Source organism: Prionailurus bengalensis, chromosome C1 (genome assembly GCF_016509475.1).
Source record: "Prionailurus bengalensis isolate Pbe53 chromosome C1, Fcat_Pben_1.1_paternal_pri, whole genome shotgun sequence".
In the NCBI taxonomy this organism is placed as follows: domain Eukaryota; kingdom Metazoa; phylum Chordata; class Mammalia; order Carnivora; family Felidae; genus Prionailurus; species Prionailurus bengalensis.
This window is the reverse complement of record NC_057345.1, coordinates 73,118,951-73,134,982: the sequence shown is the minus strand read 5'-3', so window position 1 is coordinate 73,134,982 and position 16,032 is coordinate 73,118,951. Positions and strand designations below refer to the sequence as shown.

At 37.0% G+C, this 16,032-nt stretch overlaps 1 protein-coding gene across 5 annotated transcripts in view; it reads left to right on the top strand.

Annotated features, from left to right (window-relative positions):
• Positions 1–12,015, top strand: part of ODF2L (outer dense fiber of sperm tails 2 like) — a 40,231-nt gene extending 28,216 nt beyond the window's left edge. For 2 of the 5 annotated variants that reach the window (XM_043575485.1, XM_043575481.1), the window contains 4 exons: positions 1,710–1,868; positions 3,312–3,397; positions 3,480–3,642; positions 8,980–12,015. In XM_043575485.1, the coding sequence (XP_043431420.1) occupies positions 1,710–1,868; positions 3,312–3,397; positions 3,480–3,642; positions 8,980–9,108 (537 nt within the window). In that variant the 3' untranslated portion in view covers positions 9,109–12,015. Of the gene's footprint in view, positions 1–1,709; positions 1,869–3,311; positions 3,398–3,479; positions 3,643–6,421; positions 6,547–8,979 lie in introns of those variants that run through there. The other 3 variants (XM_043575480.1, XM_043575483.1, XM_043575484.1) reach the window with 3 other exon arrangements.
• The last annotated feature ends 4,017 nt before the right edge of the window (positions 12,016–16,032 follow it).

Sequence of the window (16,032 nt, the reverse complement as noted above, 5' to 3'; positions counted from 1 at the left end):
TCCCTCTTTGGGTCTTGTCATGTTGTTTTGGTAAGGAAGCAGTGGAAGTCCTAGGACACTGACTCCTAGCTGGAGAGATCATGGGATGTTACCAGTCACTTCCAACTGAGTATAATAAGGTGACTATCTCTGGGTTGCCCCCACATTTGGGATCGAGATGTCTGAGTGAGGCATGAGTGTGAAGAAGAGGTCAGCCAGAGTGGGCATTCTGCTGGTTAAACAGAGATAAAGATAGCCCACCTAACATGCAACTGATTACTTTCTTAGAATTACTTTTCATCTATTTTTAGCAGCATGTCTAGCATTTCATGTGTTCTGGTCTCTTTTTCTCATGAGACATACCACTGCAAAGGTCTCTTTTGCTAAGCAGCACTGTAAATAAAAAGCCTATTAAAAAAACCTGTTCAAAAGGCTGATGGGGCAGAAGCCTGTAATTTTCAGATACCACGAGGTCACAATGTCTTCTAACTGGTATTAAACCAGAAGTCTTTTTTTTTTTTTTTTAAGAAATTTCCATTCATTTTTTTTTTTAAGTTTATTTACTTTTGAGAGAGAGAGGGAACACAAGGAGGGGAGGGGCAGAGAGAGAGAGAGACAGTGAGAATCCCAAGCAGGATGTGCACTGTTGGCACAGAGCCTGACATGGGGCTTGAACCCATGAAATGTGAGATCATGACCTGAGCCGAAATCAAGAGTCAGACACTAACTGACTGAGCCACCCAGGTGCCCCTAGAAAAGTCATTTTTTAAGATGAGATTTTTCCTTTTCACTGTTGACTCTCATGGTTTTCTCATAGGCTCTTAGATGTTTGGGGACCCAGAGGTACACTTTGTTCTTGCTTGACCTTTTGTGATCAAGAGTGCCAGGTGATGCACCGTAGCTCTAGGTGTTCCCTGTCTCAGGGACAGAGTCTGGCTCTTGTTTTTTCCTTCCTATAAACATCCTAAATGCCATATGTCTTGTTATTTTTTCTTAATTAGCCATGTAAGCATTTCTTAGGTTTGCTTCTTGTCACATTTCCACAAAAATGCCACAGTGAGGTACCGCACTAGCCAAAGGGATGAATGTAGATAAAATTAGGGAGACTTGCTCATAGTAACACTAAGGATGAAGTTACGGTCTACTGAGTACTGATGACATTAGCTAACTAGAAATAATATATAGTAAACCCCACCAACCTGAACGAAGATGAGTGCAGCAAGGCTGTTCTGACTAAAAGATCTGAGTTACAAGACTGAATGACAGAGAGTGACGATTACTTTAGACTGATGGCTGGGTAGTAGAAAACTACCACACTAGCTTTACTAGTAATAACTATGCCTGAGTATAAATTACAGGATTCAGGAAGTTTGCTTTCCTCAGTATGTTAAACATTCTCCCTGCAGGCTAATATTATATGCATTTACTCAACAAACTTATTTTCAACTACTTTTTAAATTTTAATCCCAGTATAATTAACATACAGTGTTATATTAGTTACTCAACAGACTTTTTGCAAACTAAATTGCAGCCCGCTTTTGAGTTTTAGGTTCTTAGTTGGCAGAGTCCAAGTTCATGTTTATTCGTATTTATTTGGTTGAATCATTTTGTTTAAAACCATTATACCTAAAATACTCATTGTATTACGAGCATATGTAGTATGTAAGGTAGTGAAGACATTAATGCTGAATGTGTGACCTTGCACTTATTTCCCTAATGCTCCAACTCAGATGAGAGGCCAGACGGAGTCTCATCTGAAGGAGTTAGAGCACGTCCGCGATTCGGTGACGGCGGCGGAACGGAGGCTTCACGAGTGTCAGGAGAGTGTGCAGCACTACAGGGAGAGATGTGCGGACAAGGTGCACACCGTTAGGGAGCTTCAGGGCCAGGTGTCCGGCTGTCATTTTGCTGTCATTTTGCTGTCTTCTAGATACGTTAAAGGAATACTCTGGAGTGATTTCACCAGTTGAGGGCACTCATGTCAGGGGTTGATTTGTTTTGCTTTTTTGTTTTTTTTAACTCCCATTTAAGTCAATTTATCAGTTTATTGCAGATGCTGTAATATTTTGCAACCTATTCTTATAGTATTTTATCGTGGAAAATTGGTAACTAAAATAGCTCATTTTATTTGTATAAATCTGTATTTAGACATTTGAGAACACAGTAATAGCATGAGAGGAGCAATACTATGTTTACATATATCTTTTTGATATCATGATAAGCCAAATTATCATAATTTACTATACAAAAATTAGAATTTATTTTCATTAGAATTGTGCATCAAATTCATTTGGATTATTCTCAATTATTATTATGTTTTTTACTCCCATCAGAACAGGGATCATCGATGCCCTGTTAGTCACCACATAGCCATCTCCTTTTTTTTTTTTTTTAATTTATTTTGAGAGACAGTATGCTCATGAGCAGGGCATGGGAAGAGAGAGAGGGAGAGAGAGAATCCACATACCATCTTCTAATTCAATACCTAGCACAGAGTAAGCTCTTACAAATATTTTTTTAATTAATTACTCTTTCAAAGAAGTATATGCAAGGAGGTAGCAAGTCTTTTTGTTTATTTGCAAAAACAACTCCCTGTCTATCTTCCAAATGTAACCGGGATTTTAATTTTGAAATGCATCCTGTTTTTAAAAAAAACATGCAAATAAAACTTTGCTAAATTTCAATTCCCGAGAAGAGATTTTTGTAGGAGAATGCCAAATCTACATAGATAACCCAAATTATAAATTAAATTATGAGAAAAAAATTATTTTCAAGGCTTCTTAAAATAAGTATAGCTTTTGAAGCAATGGGAAGAGTATTTGGTCTTGGCATGAACAAGTTGTCTTCGGTTGATTTGTTCATTTTACTTTGCTTCTCACAAATACAGTTTTCACTCATAGTTAACTTCATAGATGTTCAATTATCATTCACTATCTTGAGATGAAGCAGGAAACTGTAAGAGTAACTCTAAATATGCAACAATAGGAGATTAATGATTTTTAGTCTTCAAATTTACTTAATAAAATAAACATCCTTTTTCAACAAAGCATTGTTCAGAATGTTTTAATTGCCATCTTTCAGAAAAAACCTTCTAGTAGATGATTTCCTATGAGACAGCATAGTTTTTTTTTTTAAAAAAAAACTTAATCGGGAATTTAAGAACTTATGTTTTAAAAATGTAATTATTTCTTTGAGTCTCTGTGTAGGAGTAATAATAATATTTAGGCCTTCTTGTTTCTTTAATGATTATTCTAACACTAAAGTACATAGATTTCTTTGGAAGTTGCTTATAAAGAAAATAACCAAGAAAACTTTTTCCCCCCTTCTTTTAGGTTGATGGAAATCATAATCTTCTAAAAAAGCTTTCTTTGGAAGAGGAAAATTATCTTATTCAGTTGAAGTGTGAAAACCTTAAACAGTAAGTATTAAATTGACTTAAAATTGGTGTTACATTTTTCTCTATACACTATAATTTTAAAATATATGTTTTCTGCAAAAAGAAAATTAGAACAGATGGATGCAGAAAATAAAGAGCTTGAAAAGAAACTGGCAAACCAAGAAGAATGTCTTAAGCACAGCAATCTTAAGTTTGAAGAGAAATCTGCAGAACATACAGCATTGGCCAGACAGCTGGAAGCTGCTTTAGAAGAAGGAAGACAAAAGGTACAGATGGCCTTTATTTAGAAACTTTTTAATTAGTTTACCGAAGAGTCGTCTTTTTAAACAGACAATATCTCATCTTACCAAACCTACAGTTATTGTTTTTATCCTGATGACAGGGTGAAGAGAGCAATTACATTTTTGTTTTTTACCTACTTTTCCCTTTTGGAGCTAAACAGCTGTATTACTGGTACAGAATTACTTCACTAGGTGAATGATGATGTGGCAGGGTAGAGGGCAGAGATGGAAAACATGGAAAGAATTCCCCCCTCCTTTTTGTTTTTGTTTTGTTTTTTTGAATAAAAAGCAGTTGTGCAAATTATCGAACATTTTGGTTAGGATCTGGTGAGGTGTAAAGCTCCACTCCCTTTTCTTTTTGCCTAATATTATTGCATAAATACATACAAGAATTAAAGAAAAATTGAATTCCAGTTAAATCCATTTGGTTCGCATTTAATAAATATCTTACTGTGTGTTGGGCACTCTGCTAGTATTCGAGATGCAAAGATGAATAAGACCTTGTTAGTTCCCAAGCTCATCGGCAGTTTCCCTGGTGTAATCAGAAACCCACATGTGGAGGGCAGAGAGAGACCGTAGAAAGAGATGCACCATTCCTGGTTGGAAAATGGCAGGTTTAATAAGCAAGGGAACATGAGAGTTGTCTTGGACAGCCACAAGATGAGTAGATTTCCACAGCCACCTGACAGACTCTTAAGTTTATAAAGAAGCCCTTTAACTAGGTTCAGTCATGTACCCAGACCAGAAAATCTCAACGTCACATTTCATTCTCAAGGCTATTTACCTGGAGCAGCTACTGGGAGCAGGAAAGGAAAGCAAAATACATACCTCAAGGACAGGGGAGAAGGTGGGGAACCTCCAATTGCCCAGGTCCAGCTCATGGGTTACCTGGAGGTCATGTCTTTTTTACCATCTCCAACAGACCTCGCCCCAGCTCTCAGGACACTCATAGTCCAATAGGGAGATAATAGGCAAGCAGACAAACGTCATCCAGCATGTAGGTGCTACAACAGAGGGAGGGTGCAAGGTACACCAGAGGATGTCGTTAGTTTAACTGGGGGCATCGGGAAATGATTCAGGAGGGTCTTAAGGAAAAAATACATTTATCAAATGATTTGAAAATGTAATCTTGAAAGGGCATAAAGTGGTCTTTGGATTCCAACAGGCACTAGGTTTGAATTCTGGCTCTGACTGGGTTTGAATTCAGGGTGGCATTACACCCTGACCCAGAGTGAGTCACTTCTCTAAACTTTTAGTTTCCTAATTAGTAAATGGGGATGATGTGTTTCCTCATCAGATTAAATGGTGCTAAAAAGAGATCCTCTTTACCATGATGACTCTCAAATGTGTATCTCTTCCCCAGGTTTCTCTCTCCCCTGAAATCTAGACTCAGATTTTCTGCTACTTACTTGACATCTCTACTTAACATCTCAACCTTAACATGTCCACTACCAAATTCTGAATCTTTCCCTCTAAACTCTTTTCCACCCATGTCTTTCACAAACTTGTGAATGGCAATTCCACATAAGTTAGATAAAATCTGATGTCCTTGAAGTGTGGCTCATACATTGCAAGTGTCATCTATCTATCTATCTAGATTTTTTTTAATTGTGGGAAACCAATTTAAATTGACTTTGAAAGGCACAACATTGAATAAAAACTAGGTAGCAAAATGTATTGCCAATGGTAGGAATGTAATCCAGATTTCTCAGCCCCATCAACCTTTGAAAGGAAAATAAATGCCTTTATCCTGGGTTCAGCCTAGGTAGACTTCAGAAATGGTAGGTGTTCTCAGATTCCTTCTCAGAAGTGTTGAGAGTTCCCCAGAGATGTGTCTACGTTCTCCTTTCTCTCCTGCTGCACTGGAACATGGGGCTGTCTCTAGTTCCTGCCAGGTGAGGGTGCCAGCACTGCCCTGTCACCATTGTCCACACTGAGGACATTGTCAAGGGCTCTTTCTCCTACAGCTTTACATCCTGCGAGCATCCCTCACTCACAATCACCTTTGGAATTTGTGCAAAAGAAATTTTTGTAAATTACTTTACAATAACTTAGAACTAAATTTACAGTAGGAATATAGTTAGAGGACAGTCCTTCCCACTAGCTCCTTACTCCTGAACTAGCCCTGCCTCCACTCTTACTCTTCTGGCTCCGACCCAGAATTCTTGCAGAAAGGCTCCCACATATCTGAATCATTGGATGAACATAGCTCAGCTAGACTTTCTGCTAAAATAAACCATCGTAGAAATGGAAAACTCAAATTCAGACCACTTTGTAAGTGAATGAATGAAAAAAACACTTTCTTGTGTGTGAGTGACGTGTATACATCTCCTGCTCTGTCCCAATCTCATCCATCCAATCTGTGAGTAGCACTGGATGAGAACCTTCTATGCTCTGTCAGCACTCTAGACCCCACGGTGAATATCCATACAGTAGGATGGCAACTGGCAAGTTGGCCTCAGTAGGTTAAAAAAATACAGTATTGGGAAAAACACCTACCCAAGTCACAGAGGAGTGCACATGTGTATACTTCTTCCATCTCAAACTAATTTTGCAGATATTCTTAACTGCAAAGAGAAATAAGCATACTTATGCCATATGTATTTTTTCAAGATGGAACATCTTTAGACATTTTCTAATTAAGCTAATATACAGTTAATATCTGTTCAGAAAAAAAGAGGTATAGTATAACTATGTCAAGTGTTTAAGTCATACTTTAAAGAAAGCATATTTAGTTATTTTACTCTCTTAATGAAAATTATAGGTTTCTGAAGAAATAGAGAAAATGTCATCTAGAGAGAGGGCTTTACAGATTAAAATATTAGATCTGGAAACTGAGCTTAGAAAGAAAAATGAAGAACAAAGTCAACTTGTTTGCAAATGAACAGTGTAAGTATTTGTAGGGCTTAATATATTTTCATAAAAAGTAAATTAGCATTTAACATTCTTACTGTATAGTTTAGTTAAAGTATGAAGTGAGGGGATTGCTTTACTGGTAATATTAAAAATAACAAATTATATAAATCATAAAAATTTAAGATGTCATGATTATGCCAAAGAATTATTATACTGCATCCTTGGTAGCTTCTATTGCATTTCCCCAAGTCTCATCAGGCCCTTTCCTGCATATTACTTTTGCATGACGACTGTTTAATGAAAGTTACAGATATAATCTACTTAGGAATTTCTGGTATGAATTTTTCATTTTTTTAAGACACACAATTTAAACTATTATGAGTTAGATTTTGATATCTGTCTTGAGTAATGAATATTATGTTTTAGAAGGTGATGAGTTTGTGTTAAGTAAATATTCAGTATTGTTATATCTGCATATGAGACGGGTGCTTTGAGCCACTCAGCCATGAAATGAGAATACCAAATTGGCCGTGTTTAATTAATCTTCTAATGTCTTTTCCTAAATATTCATGAAAGTAGTCAGTTGGCATAAGGCACTATGAGAGCTAGCACTAGTCGTGACTAAATTACTTGAAAACTATCTACTTGGTTACATAGAAAATGATGATACTTTATCTTTTCTGGGAGCCGGAGACACCACGAAAACTATTTTTGTATTCCCAAGTGTCTAAAAGTTGAAAACGTGAAAGATTCAAAAGTTAAATGATTTTTGGCATGCAATTTTAGTTTCATTTTATCACCATCAAAAGTGCCATGGCAATTCAATCAGAACAAACGTTTCTCAGTTTTAATGTAGCATGGGCCTTCCCTTTATTCTAAATCTCTTTTATTTATAGATTGATTTTTTTTTTAATTTTTTTTTTTCAACGTTTATTTATTTTTGGGACAGAGAGAGACAGAGCATGAACGGGGGAGGGGCAGAGAGAGAGGGAGACACAGAATCGGAAACTGGCTCCAGGCTCTGAGCCATCAGCCCAGAGCCTGACGTGGGGCTCGAACTCCCGGACCGCGAGATCTATAGATTGATTTTTTAATGTTTTTCCCACCATCAGAATTTTTGATACTATAAAATATGTGTGATTAAAGTTCTAAAAAAAATAGTAAGATAAGTTGGGTTTCTCTACAATTTCCCAGTACTTGGTTAAAGCTTCCAAAAGAAAGAAGTTTAAGATCTGAGGTTCTGTTAAATCTGATAATTTTTACAGGAGTAAAAATCTAGAATTCTAAACATTGGTTTAGACATTACTGAAAAATGAGTCTATGTATTTCGTCCTTTCAGGGGACAGTTCCGTGGGCAGGTCAGTATTTATTTTATATACATAATCTTAGCTCCAGTTGAATTAGAAGCACCCTGAGAGCCTGTCCCATAGTTGATTATATCCTGGTGTCTTCCACAGCACCCCGCCCAGGGTAGCAGGCTTCTTCAGATTTCCTGCCCAAGTGCTTCACCTGGGGCAGAGTGGATATGCAGACCCAGGCATGGCCCCACCCCCTTAACCCAGGCCATCCTTCCTGAAGCCTGAATGTCTCTGGAGTCTAATGCATTATCCTATAATCCGCAAACATTTCACATTCTACCCTACAATATAAGTGTGTTCATATTAATATTTTCCCCTCCAAACTGTTGAGTAAAACGGATGTTCCGCAAAGATTCACTATATTCATTCTATGATTTTGTGTAGCCCATCCTCACACATTGTTTCATCCCATGCCACTTCCCTCTCCCAAAGGGCATTACTCAGTTTCAGAAGGTATCAGGTATCATTGAATACCTGATAGGAAGGAATGCAAAGATTTCTTTCTCTTTTGAAGGTGTGTACATTTTAGTTGGAAGCTAGATGGTATCTGCAACTTATCTATCTGAAGTATTTTCAGTGAACAGATCGATTTGGGAATTTGTGTGCAGCTGAATATTTTTAAAAATATATTGGGCTTTGAATTGTTTCCTCAAATAAAGAACACCTATAGTATTTAGAATTCTTTTTATTTTTTAAGATTTCTAAAAATGTTCATATTATAAAAACTGGAATTTTTAAGGCAGCAGAAGTCTTATGGTATAAAATAGAAATTTTTAGGCAGAGAAAATGGCAAAAACTAGTATTAAAATAGGTCATGTTAAAGGTAGTGAAAATTAATTATGATAGTTTCAATAAAATAGTATCACAGTAAAGATCAACCATGTATGTACTTTAGTCATGCTGAATTTTAAAGAAAAGTGAGCTCTAAGATAAGTGAATAATGAACATATCAGATGTTAGAATTCTCTCTTCAAAATTAAAATTGTGTACTTAATTGCTGTATATATAAATTTTACATTGTGACTCTCCTTTGATATGAATGTCATTATTAATTGATCCTTTGATATGAATGCCATAATTGATTATGTTTGTTTCTTCTTTTATTTAGAAAGCACAACACCAGGAAGTATGTTTGAAAGAAATACAACATAGTCTTGAAAAGTCGGAGAATCAAAATGAGAGTATTAAGAATTATTTACAGTTTCTTAAAACTTCTTATGTAACAATGTTTGGATAAATTGTTGGATTTATTTTCTATAAGCGATAGGATTTTACTTTAAGTCTAAAACATGATTGGGTAATAAATAAACTTTAATTTATGGGTGGGAGTAGTAGAGTTTTTATGTACATTTTTAAAATATAATTTATTATCCAATTGCAACTTTAAGATATAGATGTCAGTATTCCTTTTTGCCAGATAATTTCCACTTAGCTCTAGTTTAATTTAATACCTATTTAAATGATACTGGTTTTTAGAATGTTTTTCACGTACACAAAAGAAACCAGAATCTTGTTTATAGCCACCATTTAAGTGAATTTGTAATAAAGCTAGGCCGATTATGAGCCAAATACATGATTTTGAATAACCCATATAGTTTGTTTTACATTGTGGCGCTATATATATATAATCAAGGAAAATATTCTGGATATTAATTTTTAAAAATGGTATAATTACATACTTTCTAAAGATTCCAAATGTCTCAATGTACTTAATACTGTTTCAAGTATGATGCGATTCTAATTTCTGTGAGGCTTTTAATATAGAATTTTAAATTATAGCTATTAAATACCAACTGATGGTGACAGATGAAAACATGTTGTCCCGCACTGTTCCTTTATAAAGAATGGGCATTTGGGCTCTCCTGTGAATTCAGTCTCTTTTGTGTTTCATTTTTTATTAGTGATTGTCTGGTGTTATCAGTGTAAACATTCTAAAGCCCCCTGAGTTTACTAAAAGATTACAGGGGAACAACTTGTCCCACCCCTTCCTATAGACAGCTCCCTTGGGATGATCAAAATAAGCACTCTTAATGCCAGGAAGCTTTAGGATAAGGTCTTTATTATTGTGATGACATAGAAGAGATACCAAGAGCTTGTTCCCACTTTTATCCCCCACTCTATATGCCAAGGCAGGACGCTCTCAAAGGGGACCGATGTAGTCAACAAGGAATCCAGTAATAGTAGCTCCTCTCAGACAATGGCTTGAGAGCTGTTTATTCAAAGGACACTCATGTCTCAAAAGATCATTCAGAGAGGCAAATTGTCTACTACATGGTCCAGCCTCTGGACAGAGGAGTCTCCCCGAGATGTTTTATCCTCTTCTCTGATCAGAAATGTGATTCTGCTTTTCTCCGGTCTCCCTCAGTCCTAAGACTGCCATATGGTCTACAGGGGTTACTTGCCAATGACCCAACTGCTCGATAGTATTTTTCTTAAAATACCACAACACAGTAATTTCAGGACCTGGCCACATTTTTTGCCCAACAATTGCTAACAATATTAAAGTTGCCTTTTTTTTTTTTTTTAAATCATAGTACTTTTGCTAAAACGCATACTTACCCTTTGTGGTCCTTTCTTCACCTCCTAAAGCAAAGGGAGCTTTAAGAAATGCTCACATGAAAGGAAACTAAGGTTCCTGAGTATGGTTCACTAGACTACGAGCTCACTAGACTGTGAGCTCTTATTCAGATTTTTATTCCAGCCACTAGACAATAGCTGGTGTATAGTAAATGCTCAGGTGATGTTTGTGGATAGACAGATGGATGTTGAAAGAGAGAAGTGTTCATATTCCTGTTTTACATTTGAAAAAAATGTAAGCATAGAAGGATTAACTACTGTGGCTGTGGTATAAAACTCTTAACTTTTAAAGTTGGCAGCTGAGCTCAACTCTTCTGATTCTGAAGTTAAAGTTCTACGTACAGTGCTGTTTTCCTGTCGCAAGCAATGGTGGCAGCAGCAGCACGGCTGTTGTTCACCGAGTGTTTGCTATGTGCCAGACCAAGCTCCCGGTGCCGAGCATGTACTAGCTCATTGAATCTTTACATTTAACACGTAGGTGCTATTGACTCCATTTATTTTTCAGGAAACCAAAACACAAAAAGGTTTCTTGCCCAAGATCACAGAGCTAGTAAGTGGTAGGCATCCAGAGTCTCTGCCCTTAACTATGACCATACTACCTTCATATACATGTCATAAATAAAAGTAAGGGTTTCTTTTAACAATCATGCATTTACCTTATCTATGAATATTTTCTTTTTATTATACTTCTAATTTTTACCAAAGTAGTTTGGGCATATAACATTTAAAAATTAGTACAGGGATGCCTGGGTGGCTCAGTCAAGTAAACGTCCAAGCTCAGGTCATGATCTCAGAGTTTGTGAATTTGAGCCCTGCATCAGGCTCTGTGCTGACAGTGCAGAGGCTGCCTGGAATCTTCTTTCTCCCCCTTCTGTCCCTCCCCGCTAATGCTCTTGCACGCTCTCTCTCTCGCTCTCTCAAAAATAAGTAAAAAAAAAAAAAAAAAAAAAAAAAAAAAATAGCACTTGCAATGTTTCAGATAGACTGTGGAAGGAAATGACTACCGTGGAGTCTCTGAGGCTGGTCCTAAGATGCTAGTGACAAAAGACAACAGGAAGCTTGCCAGACGCTAGAAGAACATTAGCAGTCTTTGTGCTTAATGTTTCCATGTGATGCATTAAGTATAGACGTTGGGCTCTACTGGTGTGTGAACCAAACCCAGCATTAGGGAGGCCTGGAGTCAGTGCCCTGGTGTCCCTAAGCAGCACCTCTACTTCCAGCTTTCCACCATCCCACAAGGTCCTTGTCCCACAGTGCTGACAGCCTAGCAGGGTTTCCTCTTTATCCTTGATATTCAGGGACTCAAGACTTTCTTGAATGCTAAAAGTTGTTTTCCATTATTTATGTGATTATTACCTCTCCACATGTTCCTTTCCTCCTCCTTGTTTTGTCTCCTGGATCTGATCTCCGCACGACTTGCCTTTTCCCTCAGGGTCTGTCACAGGGTTTCTTGTGAGGTATTTCCACCTGACTTTTCTGACCACTAATGTGGTTCTCAAGGGCAGTCATTCTCTTTCTGTTGGATATTGAATTTCTAATTAATCATGTTTTTTAGTTCCTGAAAGTACTGGGTTTTGTTTTTTTGTTTTTTGTGCTGTAATTCCATTATATTTTCATTAAAATTCTCATCTGTTTCTTCCATTGGTTCTACTACAGAAGGAATCTCAAGTTTCTGTCCTGCTGGCCATCTTTCTTTCCAAACCCCATAAGTGAGTTTTAATTTTCCTCGCCTACTCATGGTGGTGGTTCCCTCAATACCTGCCAGCAGGCCACCATGCACATTTCTTGGGCAGTGGCAAAGCAGGTGGTGAAAGGTGGATGGCTTCAGTTCTTATGGCCTGAGACCTGCTACCCTCTGCTGAAGGGCTGTGAAAAACCATTCTTCTCCCAGATGTTTTCAGTCACGAGCATCAGTTCTCCTCAACTACCAACACTGGAAGCACGTTGCTCCACAGAAGAGCCCACTTCAAGGTGTTCAGGGCTTAGCAAGTTGCACCAGACAACAAGCGAAAGTTCCCTTTGGAGGGGAACCACCGGCGGTGTGTGCACCTAGAATAATGTAAGGCAACTTGAATAATGGATTCGATCTGTATCTGCTGGCTTGAGATTTGTTCATAGCTTTTATTTTTATAAAATGTTTAACCTTAAGAGTGACAGAATTATGTATTTGGTATGATTCACTTTCCATAATCAAGCATCTTTATTTGTGAATGAGTTCACATATGTTGGTATGAGCATGGAGGAAGGTGTAGAGAAGCCTACATGCCTTGGTAGGGATGGAGGAAATAGTAATAAGTTTTCACTATTCCAATGAGATTGAACTACTTTCAATTTTTGGCTAATCAAATAAAAAATTTTGAAGGTTGGAGGACAGGCATGCTAGGGAGTGGAAGAGTAGGACTGGTCTGAGAATGAAATACTGGAATTGGATTTTCATAGGTGGAATAGTTTGGGACAAGGAAAAAGGGAGAAGTTTGCTTGAGGTGGAGTGGAGGTCACCGGAGCACAGGATGCTGTGTAACTGAGAAGGCATAGACGTTGAAGCCATCTAGAACGCGGAAGGGATTGGGGTAGAGCTGAAGAGCAAGCATCCCGGTTAAATGTGGGCAGATGAGTAGGTCACTGTGATAAGGAGTGGATGTTTTAAGACTCTCCTGGTGGTTTTGGTTGCATTTAGAATAAAATCCAAAGTCCTCAACCTGACCCTTAAGGTCTTGCATGTTCTGGCCCTCATGTCCATGGCCTCAAGGCTCTACCCACTTCCTCACCCTCTCCAGCACTCTCCTCCCCACCCTCTATGTCCAGTTGTACTTGATTTCCCCGAAGACCAACTTCACTCCTTTTTTTTCTTTTGAAATACTCTTTCTCCTACTTTGGCCTGACTAGATCCCCTTCATTTTCTCATATAGCTTCCTACTCTTTTCTTTCATAATTGGCATTTTTTTATTTGTTTGGTCATTTTGCATTTGTCTCACTGGATTTTAAAGGTTGTTAAATCTAAGTACATATTTGTACACTAAGTACATATTTTTTGGATGGATAGGTAGGTGGAGGGATGGTGATACTGCCATTACTTCTGAACTTCAAGGTAGGAGGAGGGGTATGGAAAGGTATGGAAATTACAGGGTCCAGAAGAATGAATAGCATTCTCTCCTGCAGTCTGCAGGGGAAGCAGTTTCCTGGGTGAGGCGGCAGGTTTCCTTTCATGTGCAGGTGGAGTCTGAAGAGACTCAGGATGCAGACCTTGTTTATAATCACATGTGTGTCCCATAGGCTACAGTGGTGAATGGGAGGGAGTTGGGAGTAAGTCAGGGAGGTGGAATAGGTTGCTTCAGGTAGTTTGAAGAGGAATTTTTTTTTTAAATAAAAATTAATAAAAATCCCATATGTTGTCTTCTTTTCTTCTGATACTACTGAATTTGGATAGTTGCTTAAGTGCTAGGTATAACTTACTGTTTTTGATTTATTTAACATTACAACTGTTGTGGTGCTTTTCAATAACACTTCCACAAGAGAAGAAAATATTAAAAATAAATAAAAATATTTTCCTTAAAATTTAAGATTTTCTTAAAATTGGAAAGTTCAGGCATATTAAAAAATTAAGTATCTTGCTTCTTTCTTTGGCATGGCTTGGGGTGGGGTTAGAGGGAAGAAGGACTGTTATAAGCGCTCCATATCGTTTGTTGTTAGATAGAGTTAATATTGACAACACACTAAGCTTTAAACCAGAAAAATTAAAACTGTGAATAGCTGTCATACTTTATTTTATTTTATTTTTATTTTAGAGAGACAGCGTGTGCAAGCCAGGGAGAGGGGCAGAGGGAGAGAGAGAGAGTCTTACACAGACTCCCAAGTTTAACGTGGAGCCTGGAGCGGGGTTAATCCCACGACCCTGGGATATGACCTGAGCTGAAACCAAGAGTGAGACGCTCAACTGACTAAGCCACCCAGGTGCCTCTTGCTGTCATATGTTATTTTAAATAAATATTTTAATTACAAACTGTGACCACTTTTTGCAAGCTTAAAGTCACTTTAAGCTTTATCACTTAAGCTTAAAGTCACTTAAAGCTTTATCACTTAAAAAAAATCTATTTTTTTTAAAGAACAGAATAGAAAGGGCATCTGAATCTAATATGGTAAGGCATATTAGAATGATAATTTCATTTGTGTAATTAATGGTAACTAAAACTTCTTGAATGTCACCTGAATACTATCTAAAACTTTTTTATATTTAAAATATTTTGTTTTATTTCTACAGATGAGCACAGTTAATTCTTTAAAACTTCATACATTTTCATTTCCATGCCAAGAGCCTAACTTGAGTTTTAGTATTTTGAACTTGGCTTATTGAGAATTCTATTTTAGCCTTTCTGATAGTGTTCATAAAGTTAAAATAAGAGATAAGAATTTTAATTTTAAATGAGTTGACTCCTATTAAAACACCAAGCCTAACCCTTGAGAATATAGTAGACACAAAGATTTCTATACTTTTCTTTTTCCTGCTCAACATATAAACGGGTCTTACAAATTAATAAAATGCAAATGTCCATCAGATAAAATGGCCAAAGGATAAAAACAGACAAGTCATAAGAAATACCAATGGCCAACAAATATGTTTACAGGATGTTCAGATTTAGTCATAAAGAAATGTAAATGAAAACAAATCTCATCTTTCCCTACAGTAATTTTAAAAAGGTTATTCCTAGTTTTGAAAAGATGGGGTAAAATGAGAATTCTCACATGGTACTCATGGGACTTACTGTTCCATTTATCTCTGGAGATACCATAATATATTAATTATTGCTCCACTGTTGGATAGTTATGTTGTTTGCATGTTTTCTTTGTTACAAACTCTTCTGCAGTGAATTTCATCATGCATCTAATTCTTACTTTAGGATAAATGCCTAGATATGAATTATAGTATCAAATGCCATGAAAAATTTCCCAGTTCTTGAAACACAATTGTTTATGCCATTTGCTACAGTAATTTGCAACTTAGGCATTTATTCTAAGGTAATAATTAGATGCTAGCAGGAACTATTTCTGTTGTGCCACTCTATTGCTTAGCCAATGCCTGGCACCTAGTAAGAACACTTAAATCTTGTCATTCGACATTCAAATGAACAGCAATGTTGTCAAGCCATCTTTCAATTTTAGTTAAAACTGTAAAGTGGGAATGTGAACATGCTCTGAAAATTACAAGGAGTTTTGAAATCGTAAATATTAATATTTGTTCATAATTTTAGAAGTGCTATACTTTTGTTTCTAATATTTAGTTGATGTCAGTTCAAGTAATACCTGAAGCTGTTTATTTTCCTACATGTCTATTTATTTGCTATTCATTTGCATTAATTTTTTTTTAGTTTAAATAATCTCTACACCCAAGTGGGGCTTGAACTCACATCTCTGAGATTAAGAGTCACATGCTTTTCCAACTGAGCCAGCCAGGTGGCCCGATTTTAAATTTTTTTATCTTGTTAAAAGTCAAGTTAGGAGGCATCTGGGTGGCTCAGTCAGTTAAGCATCCAACTCTTGATTTTGGCTCAGGTCGTGATCTCATGGTTTGTGGCATCGAGCGTTGCAT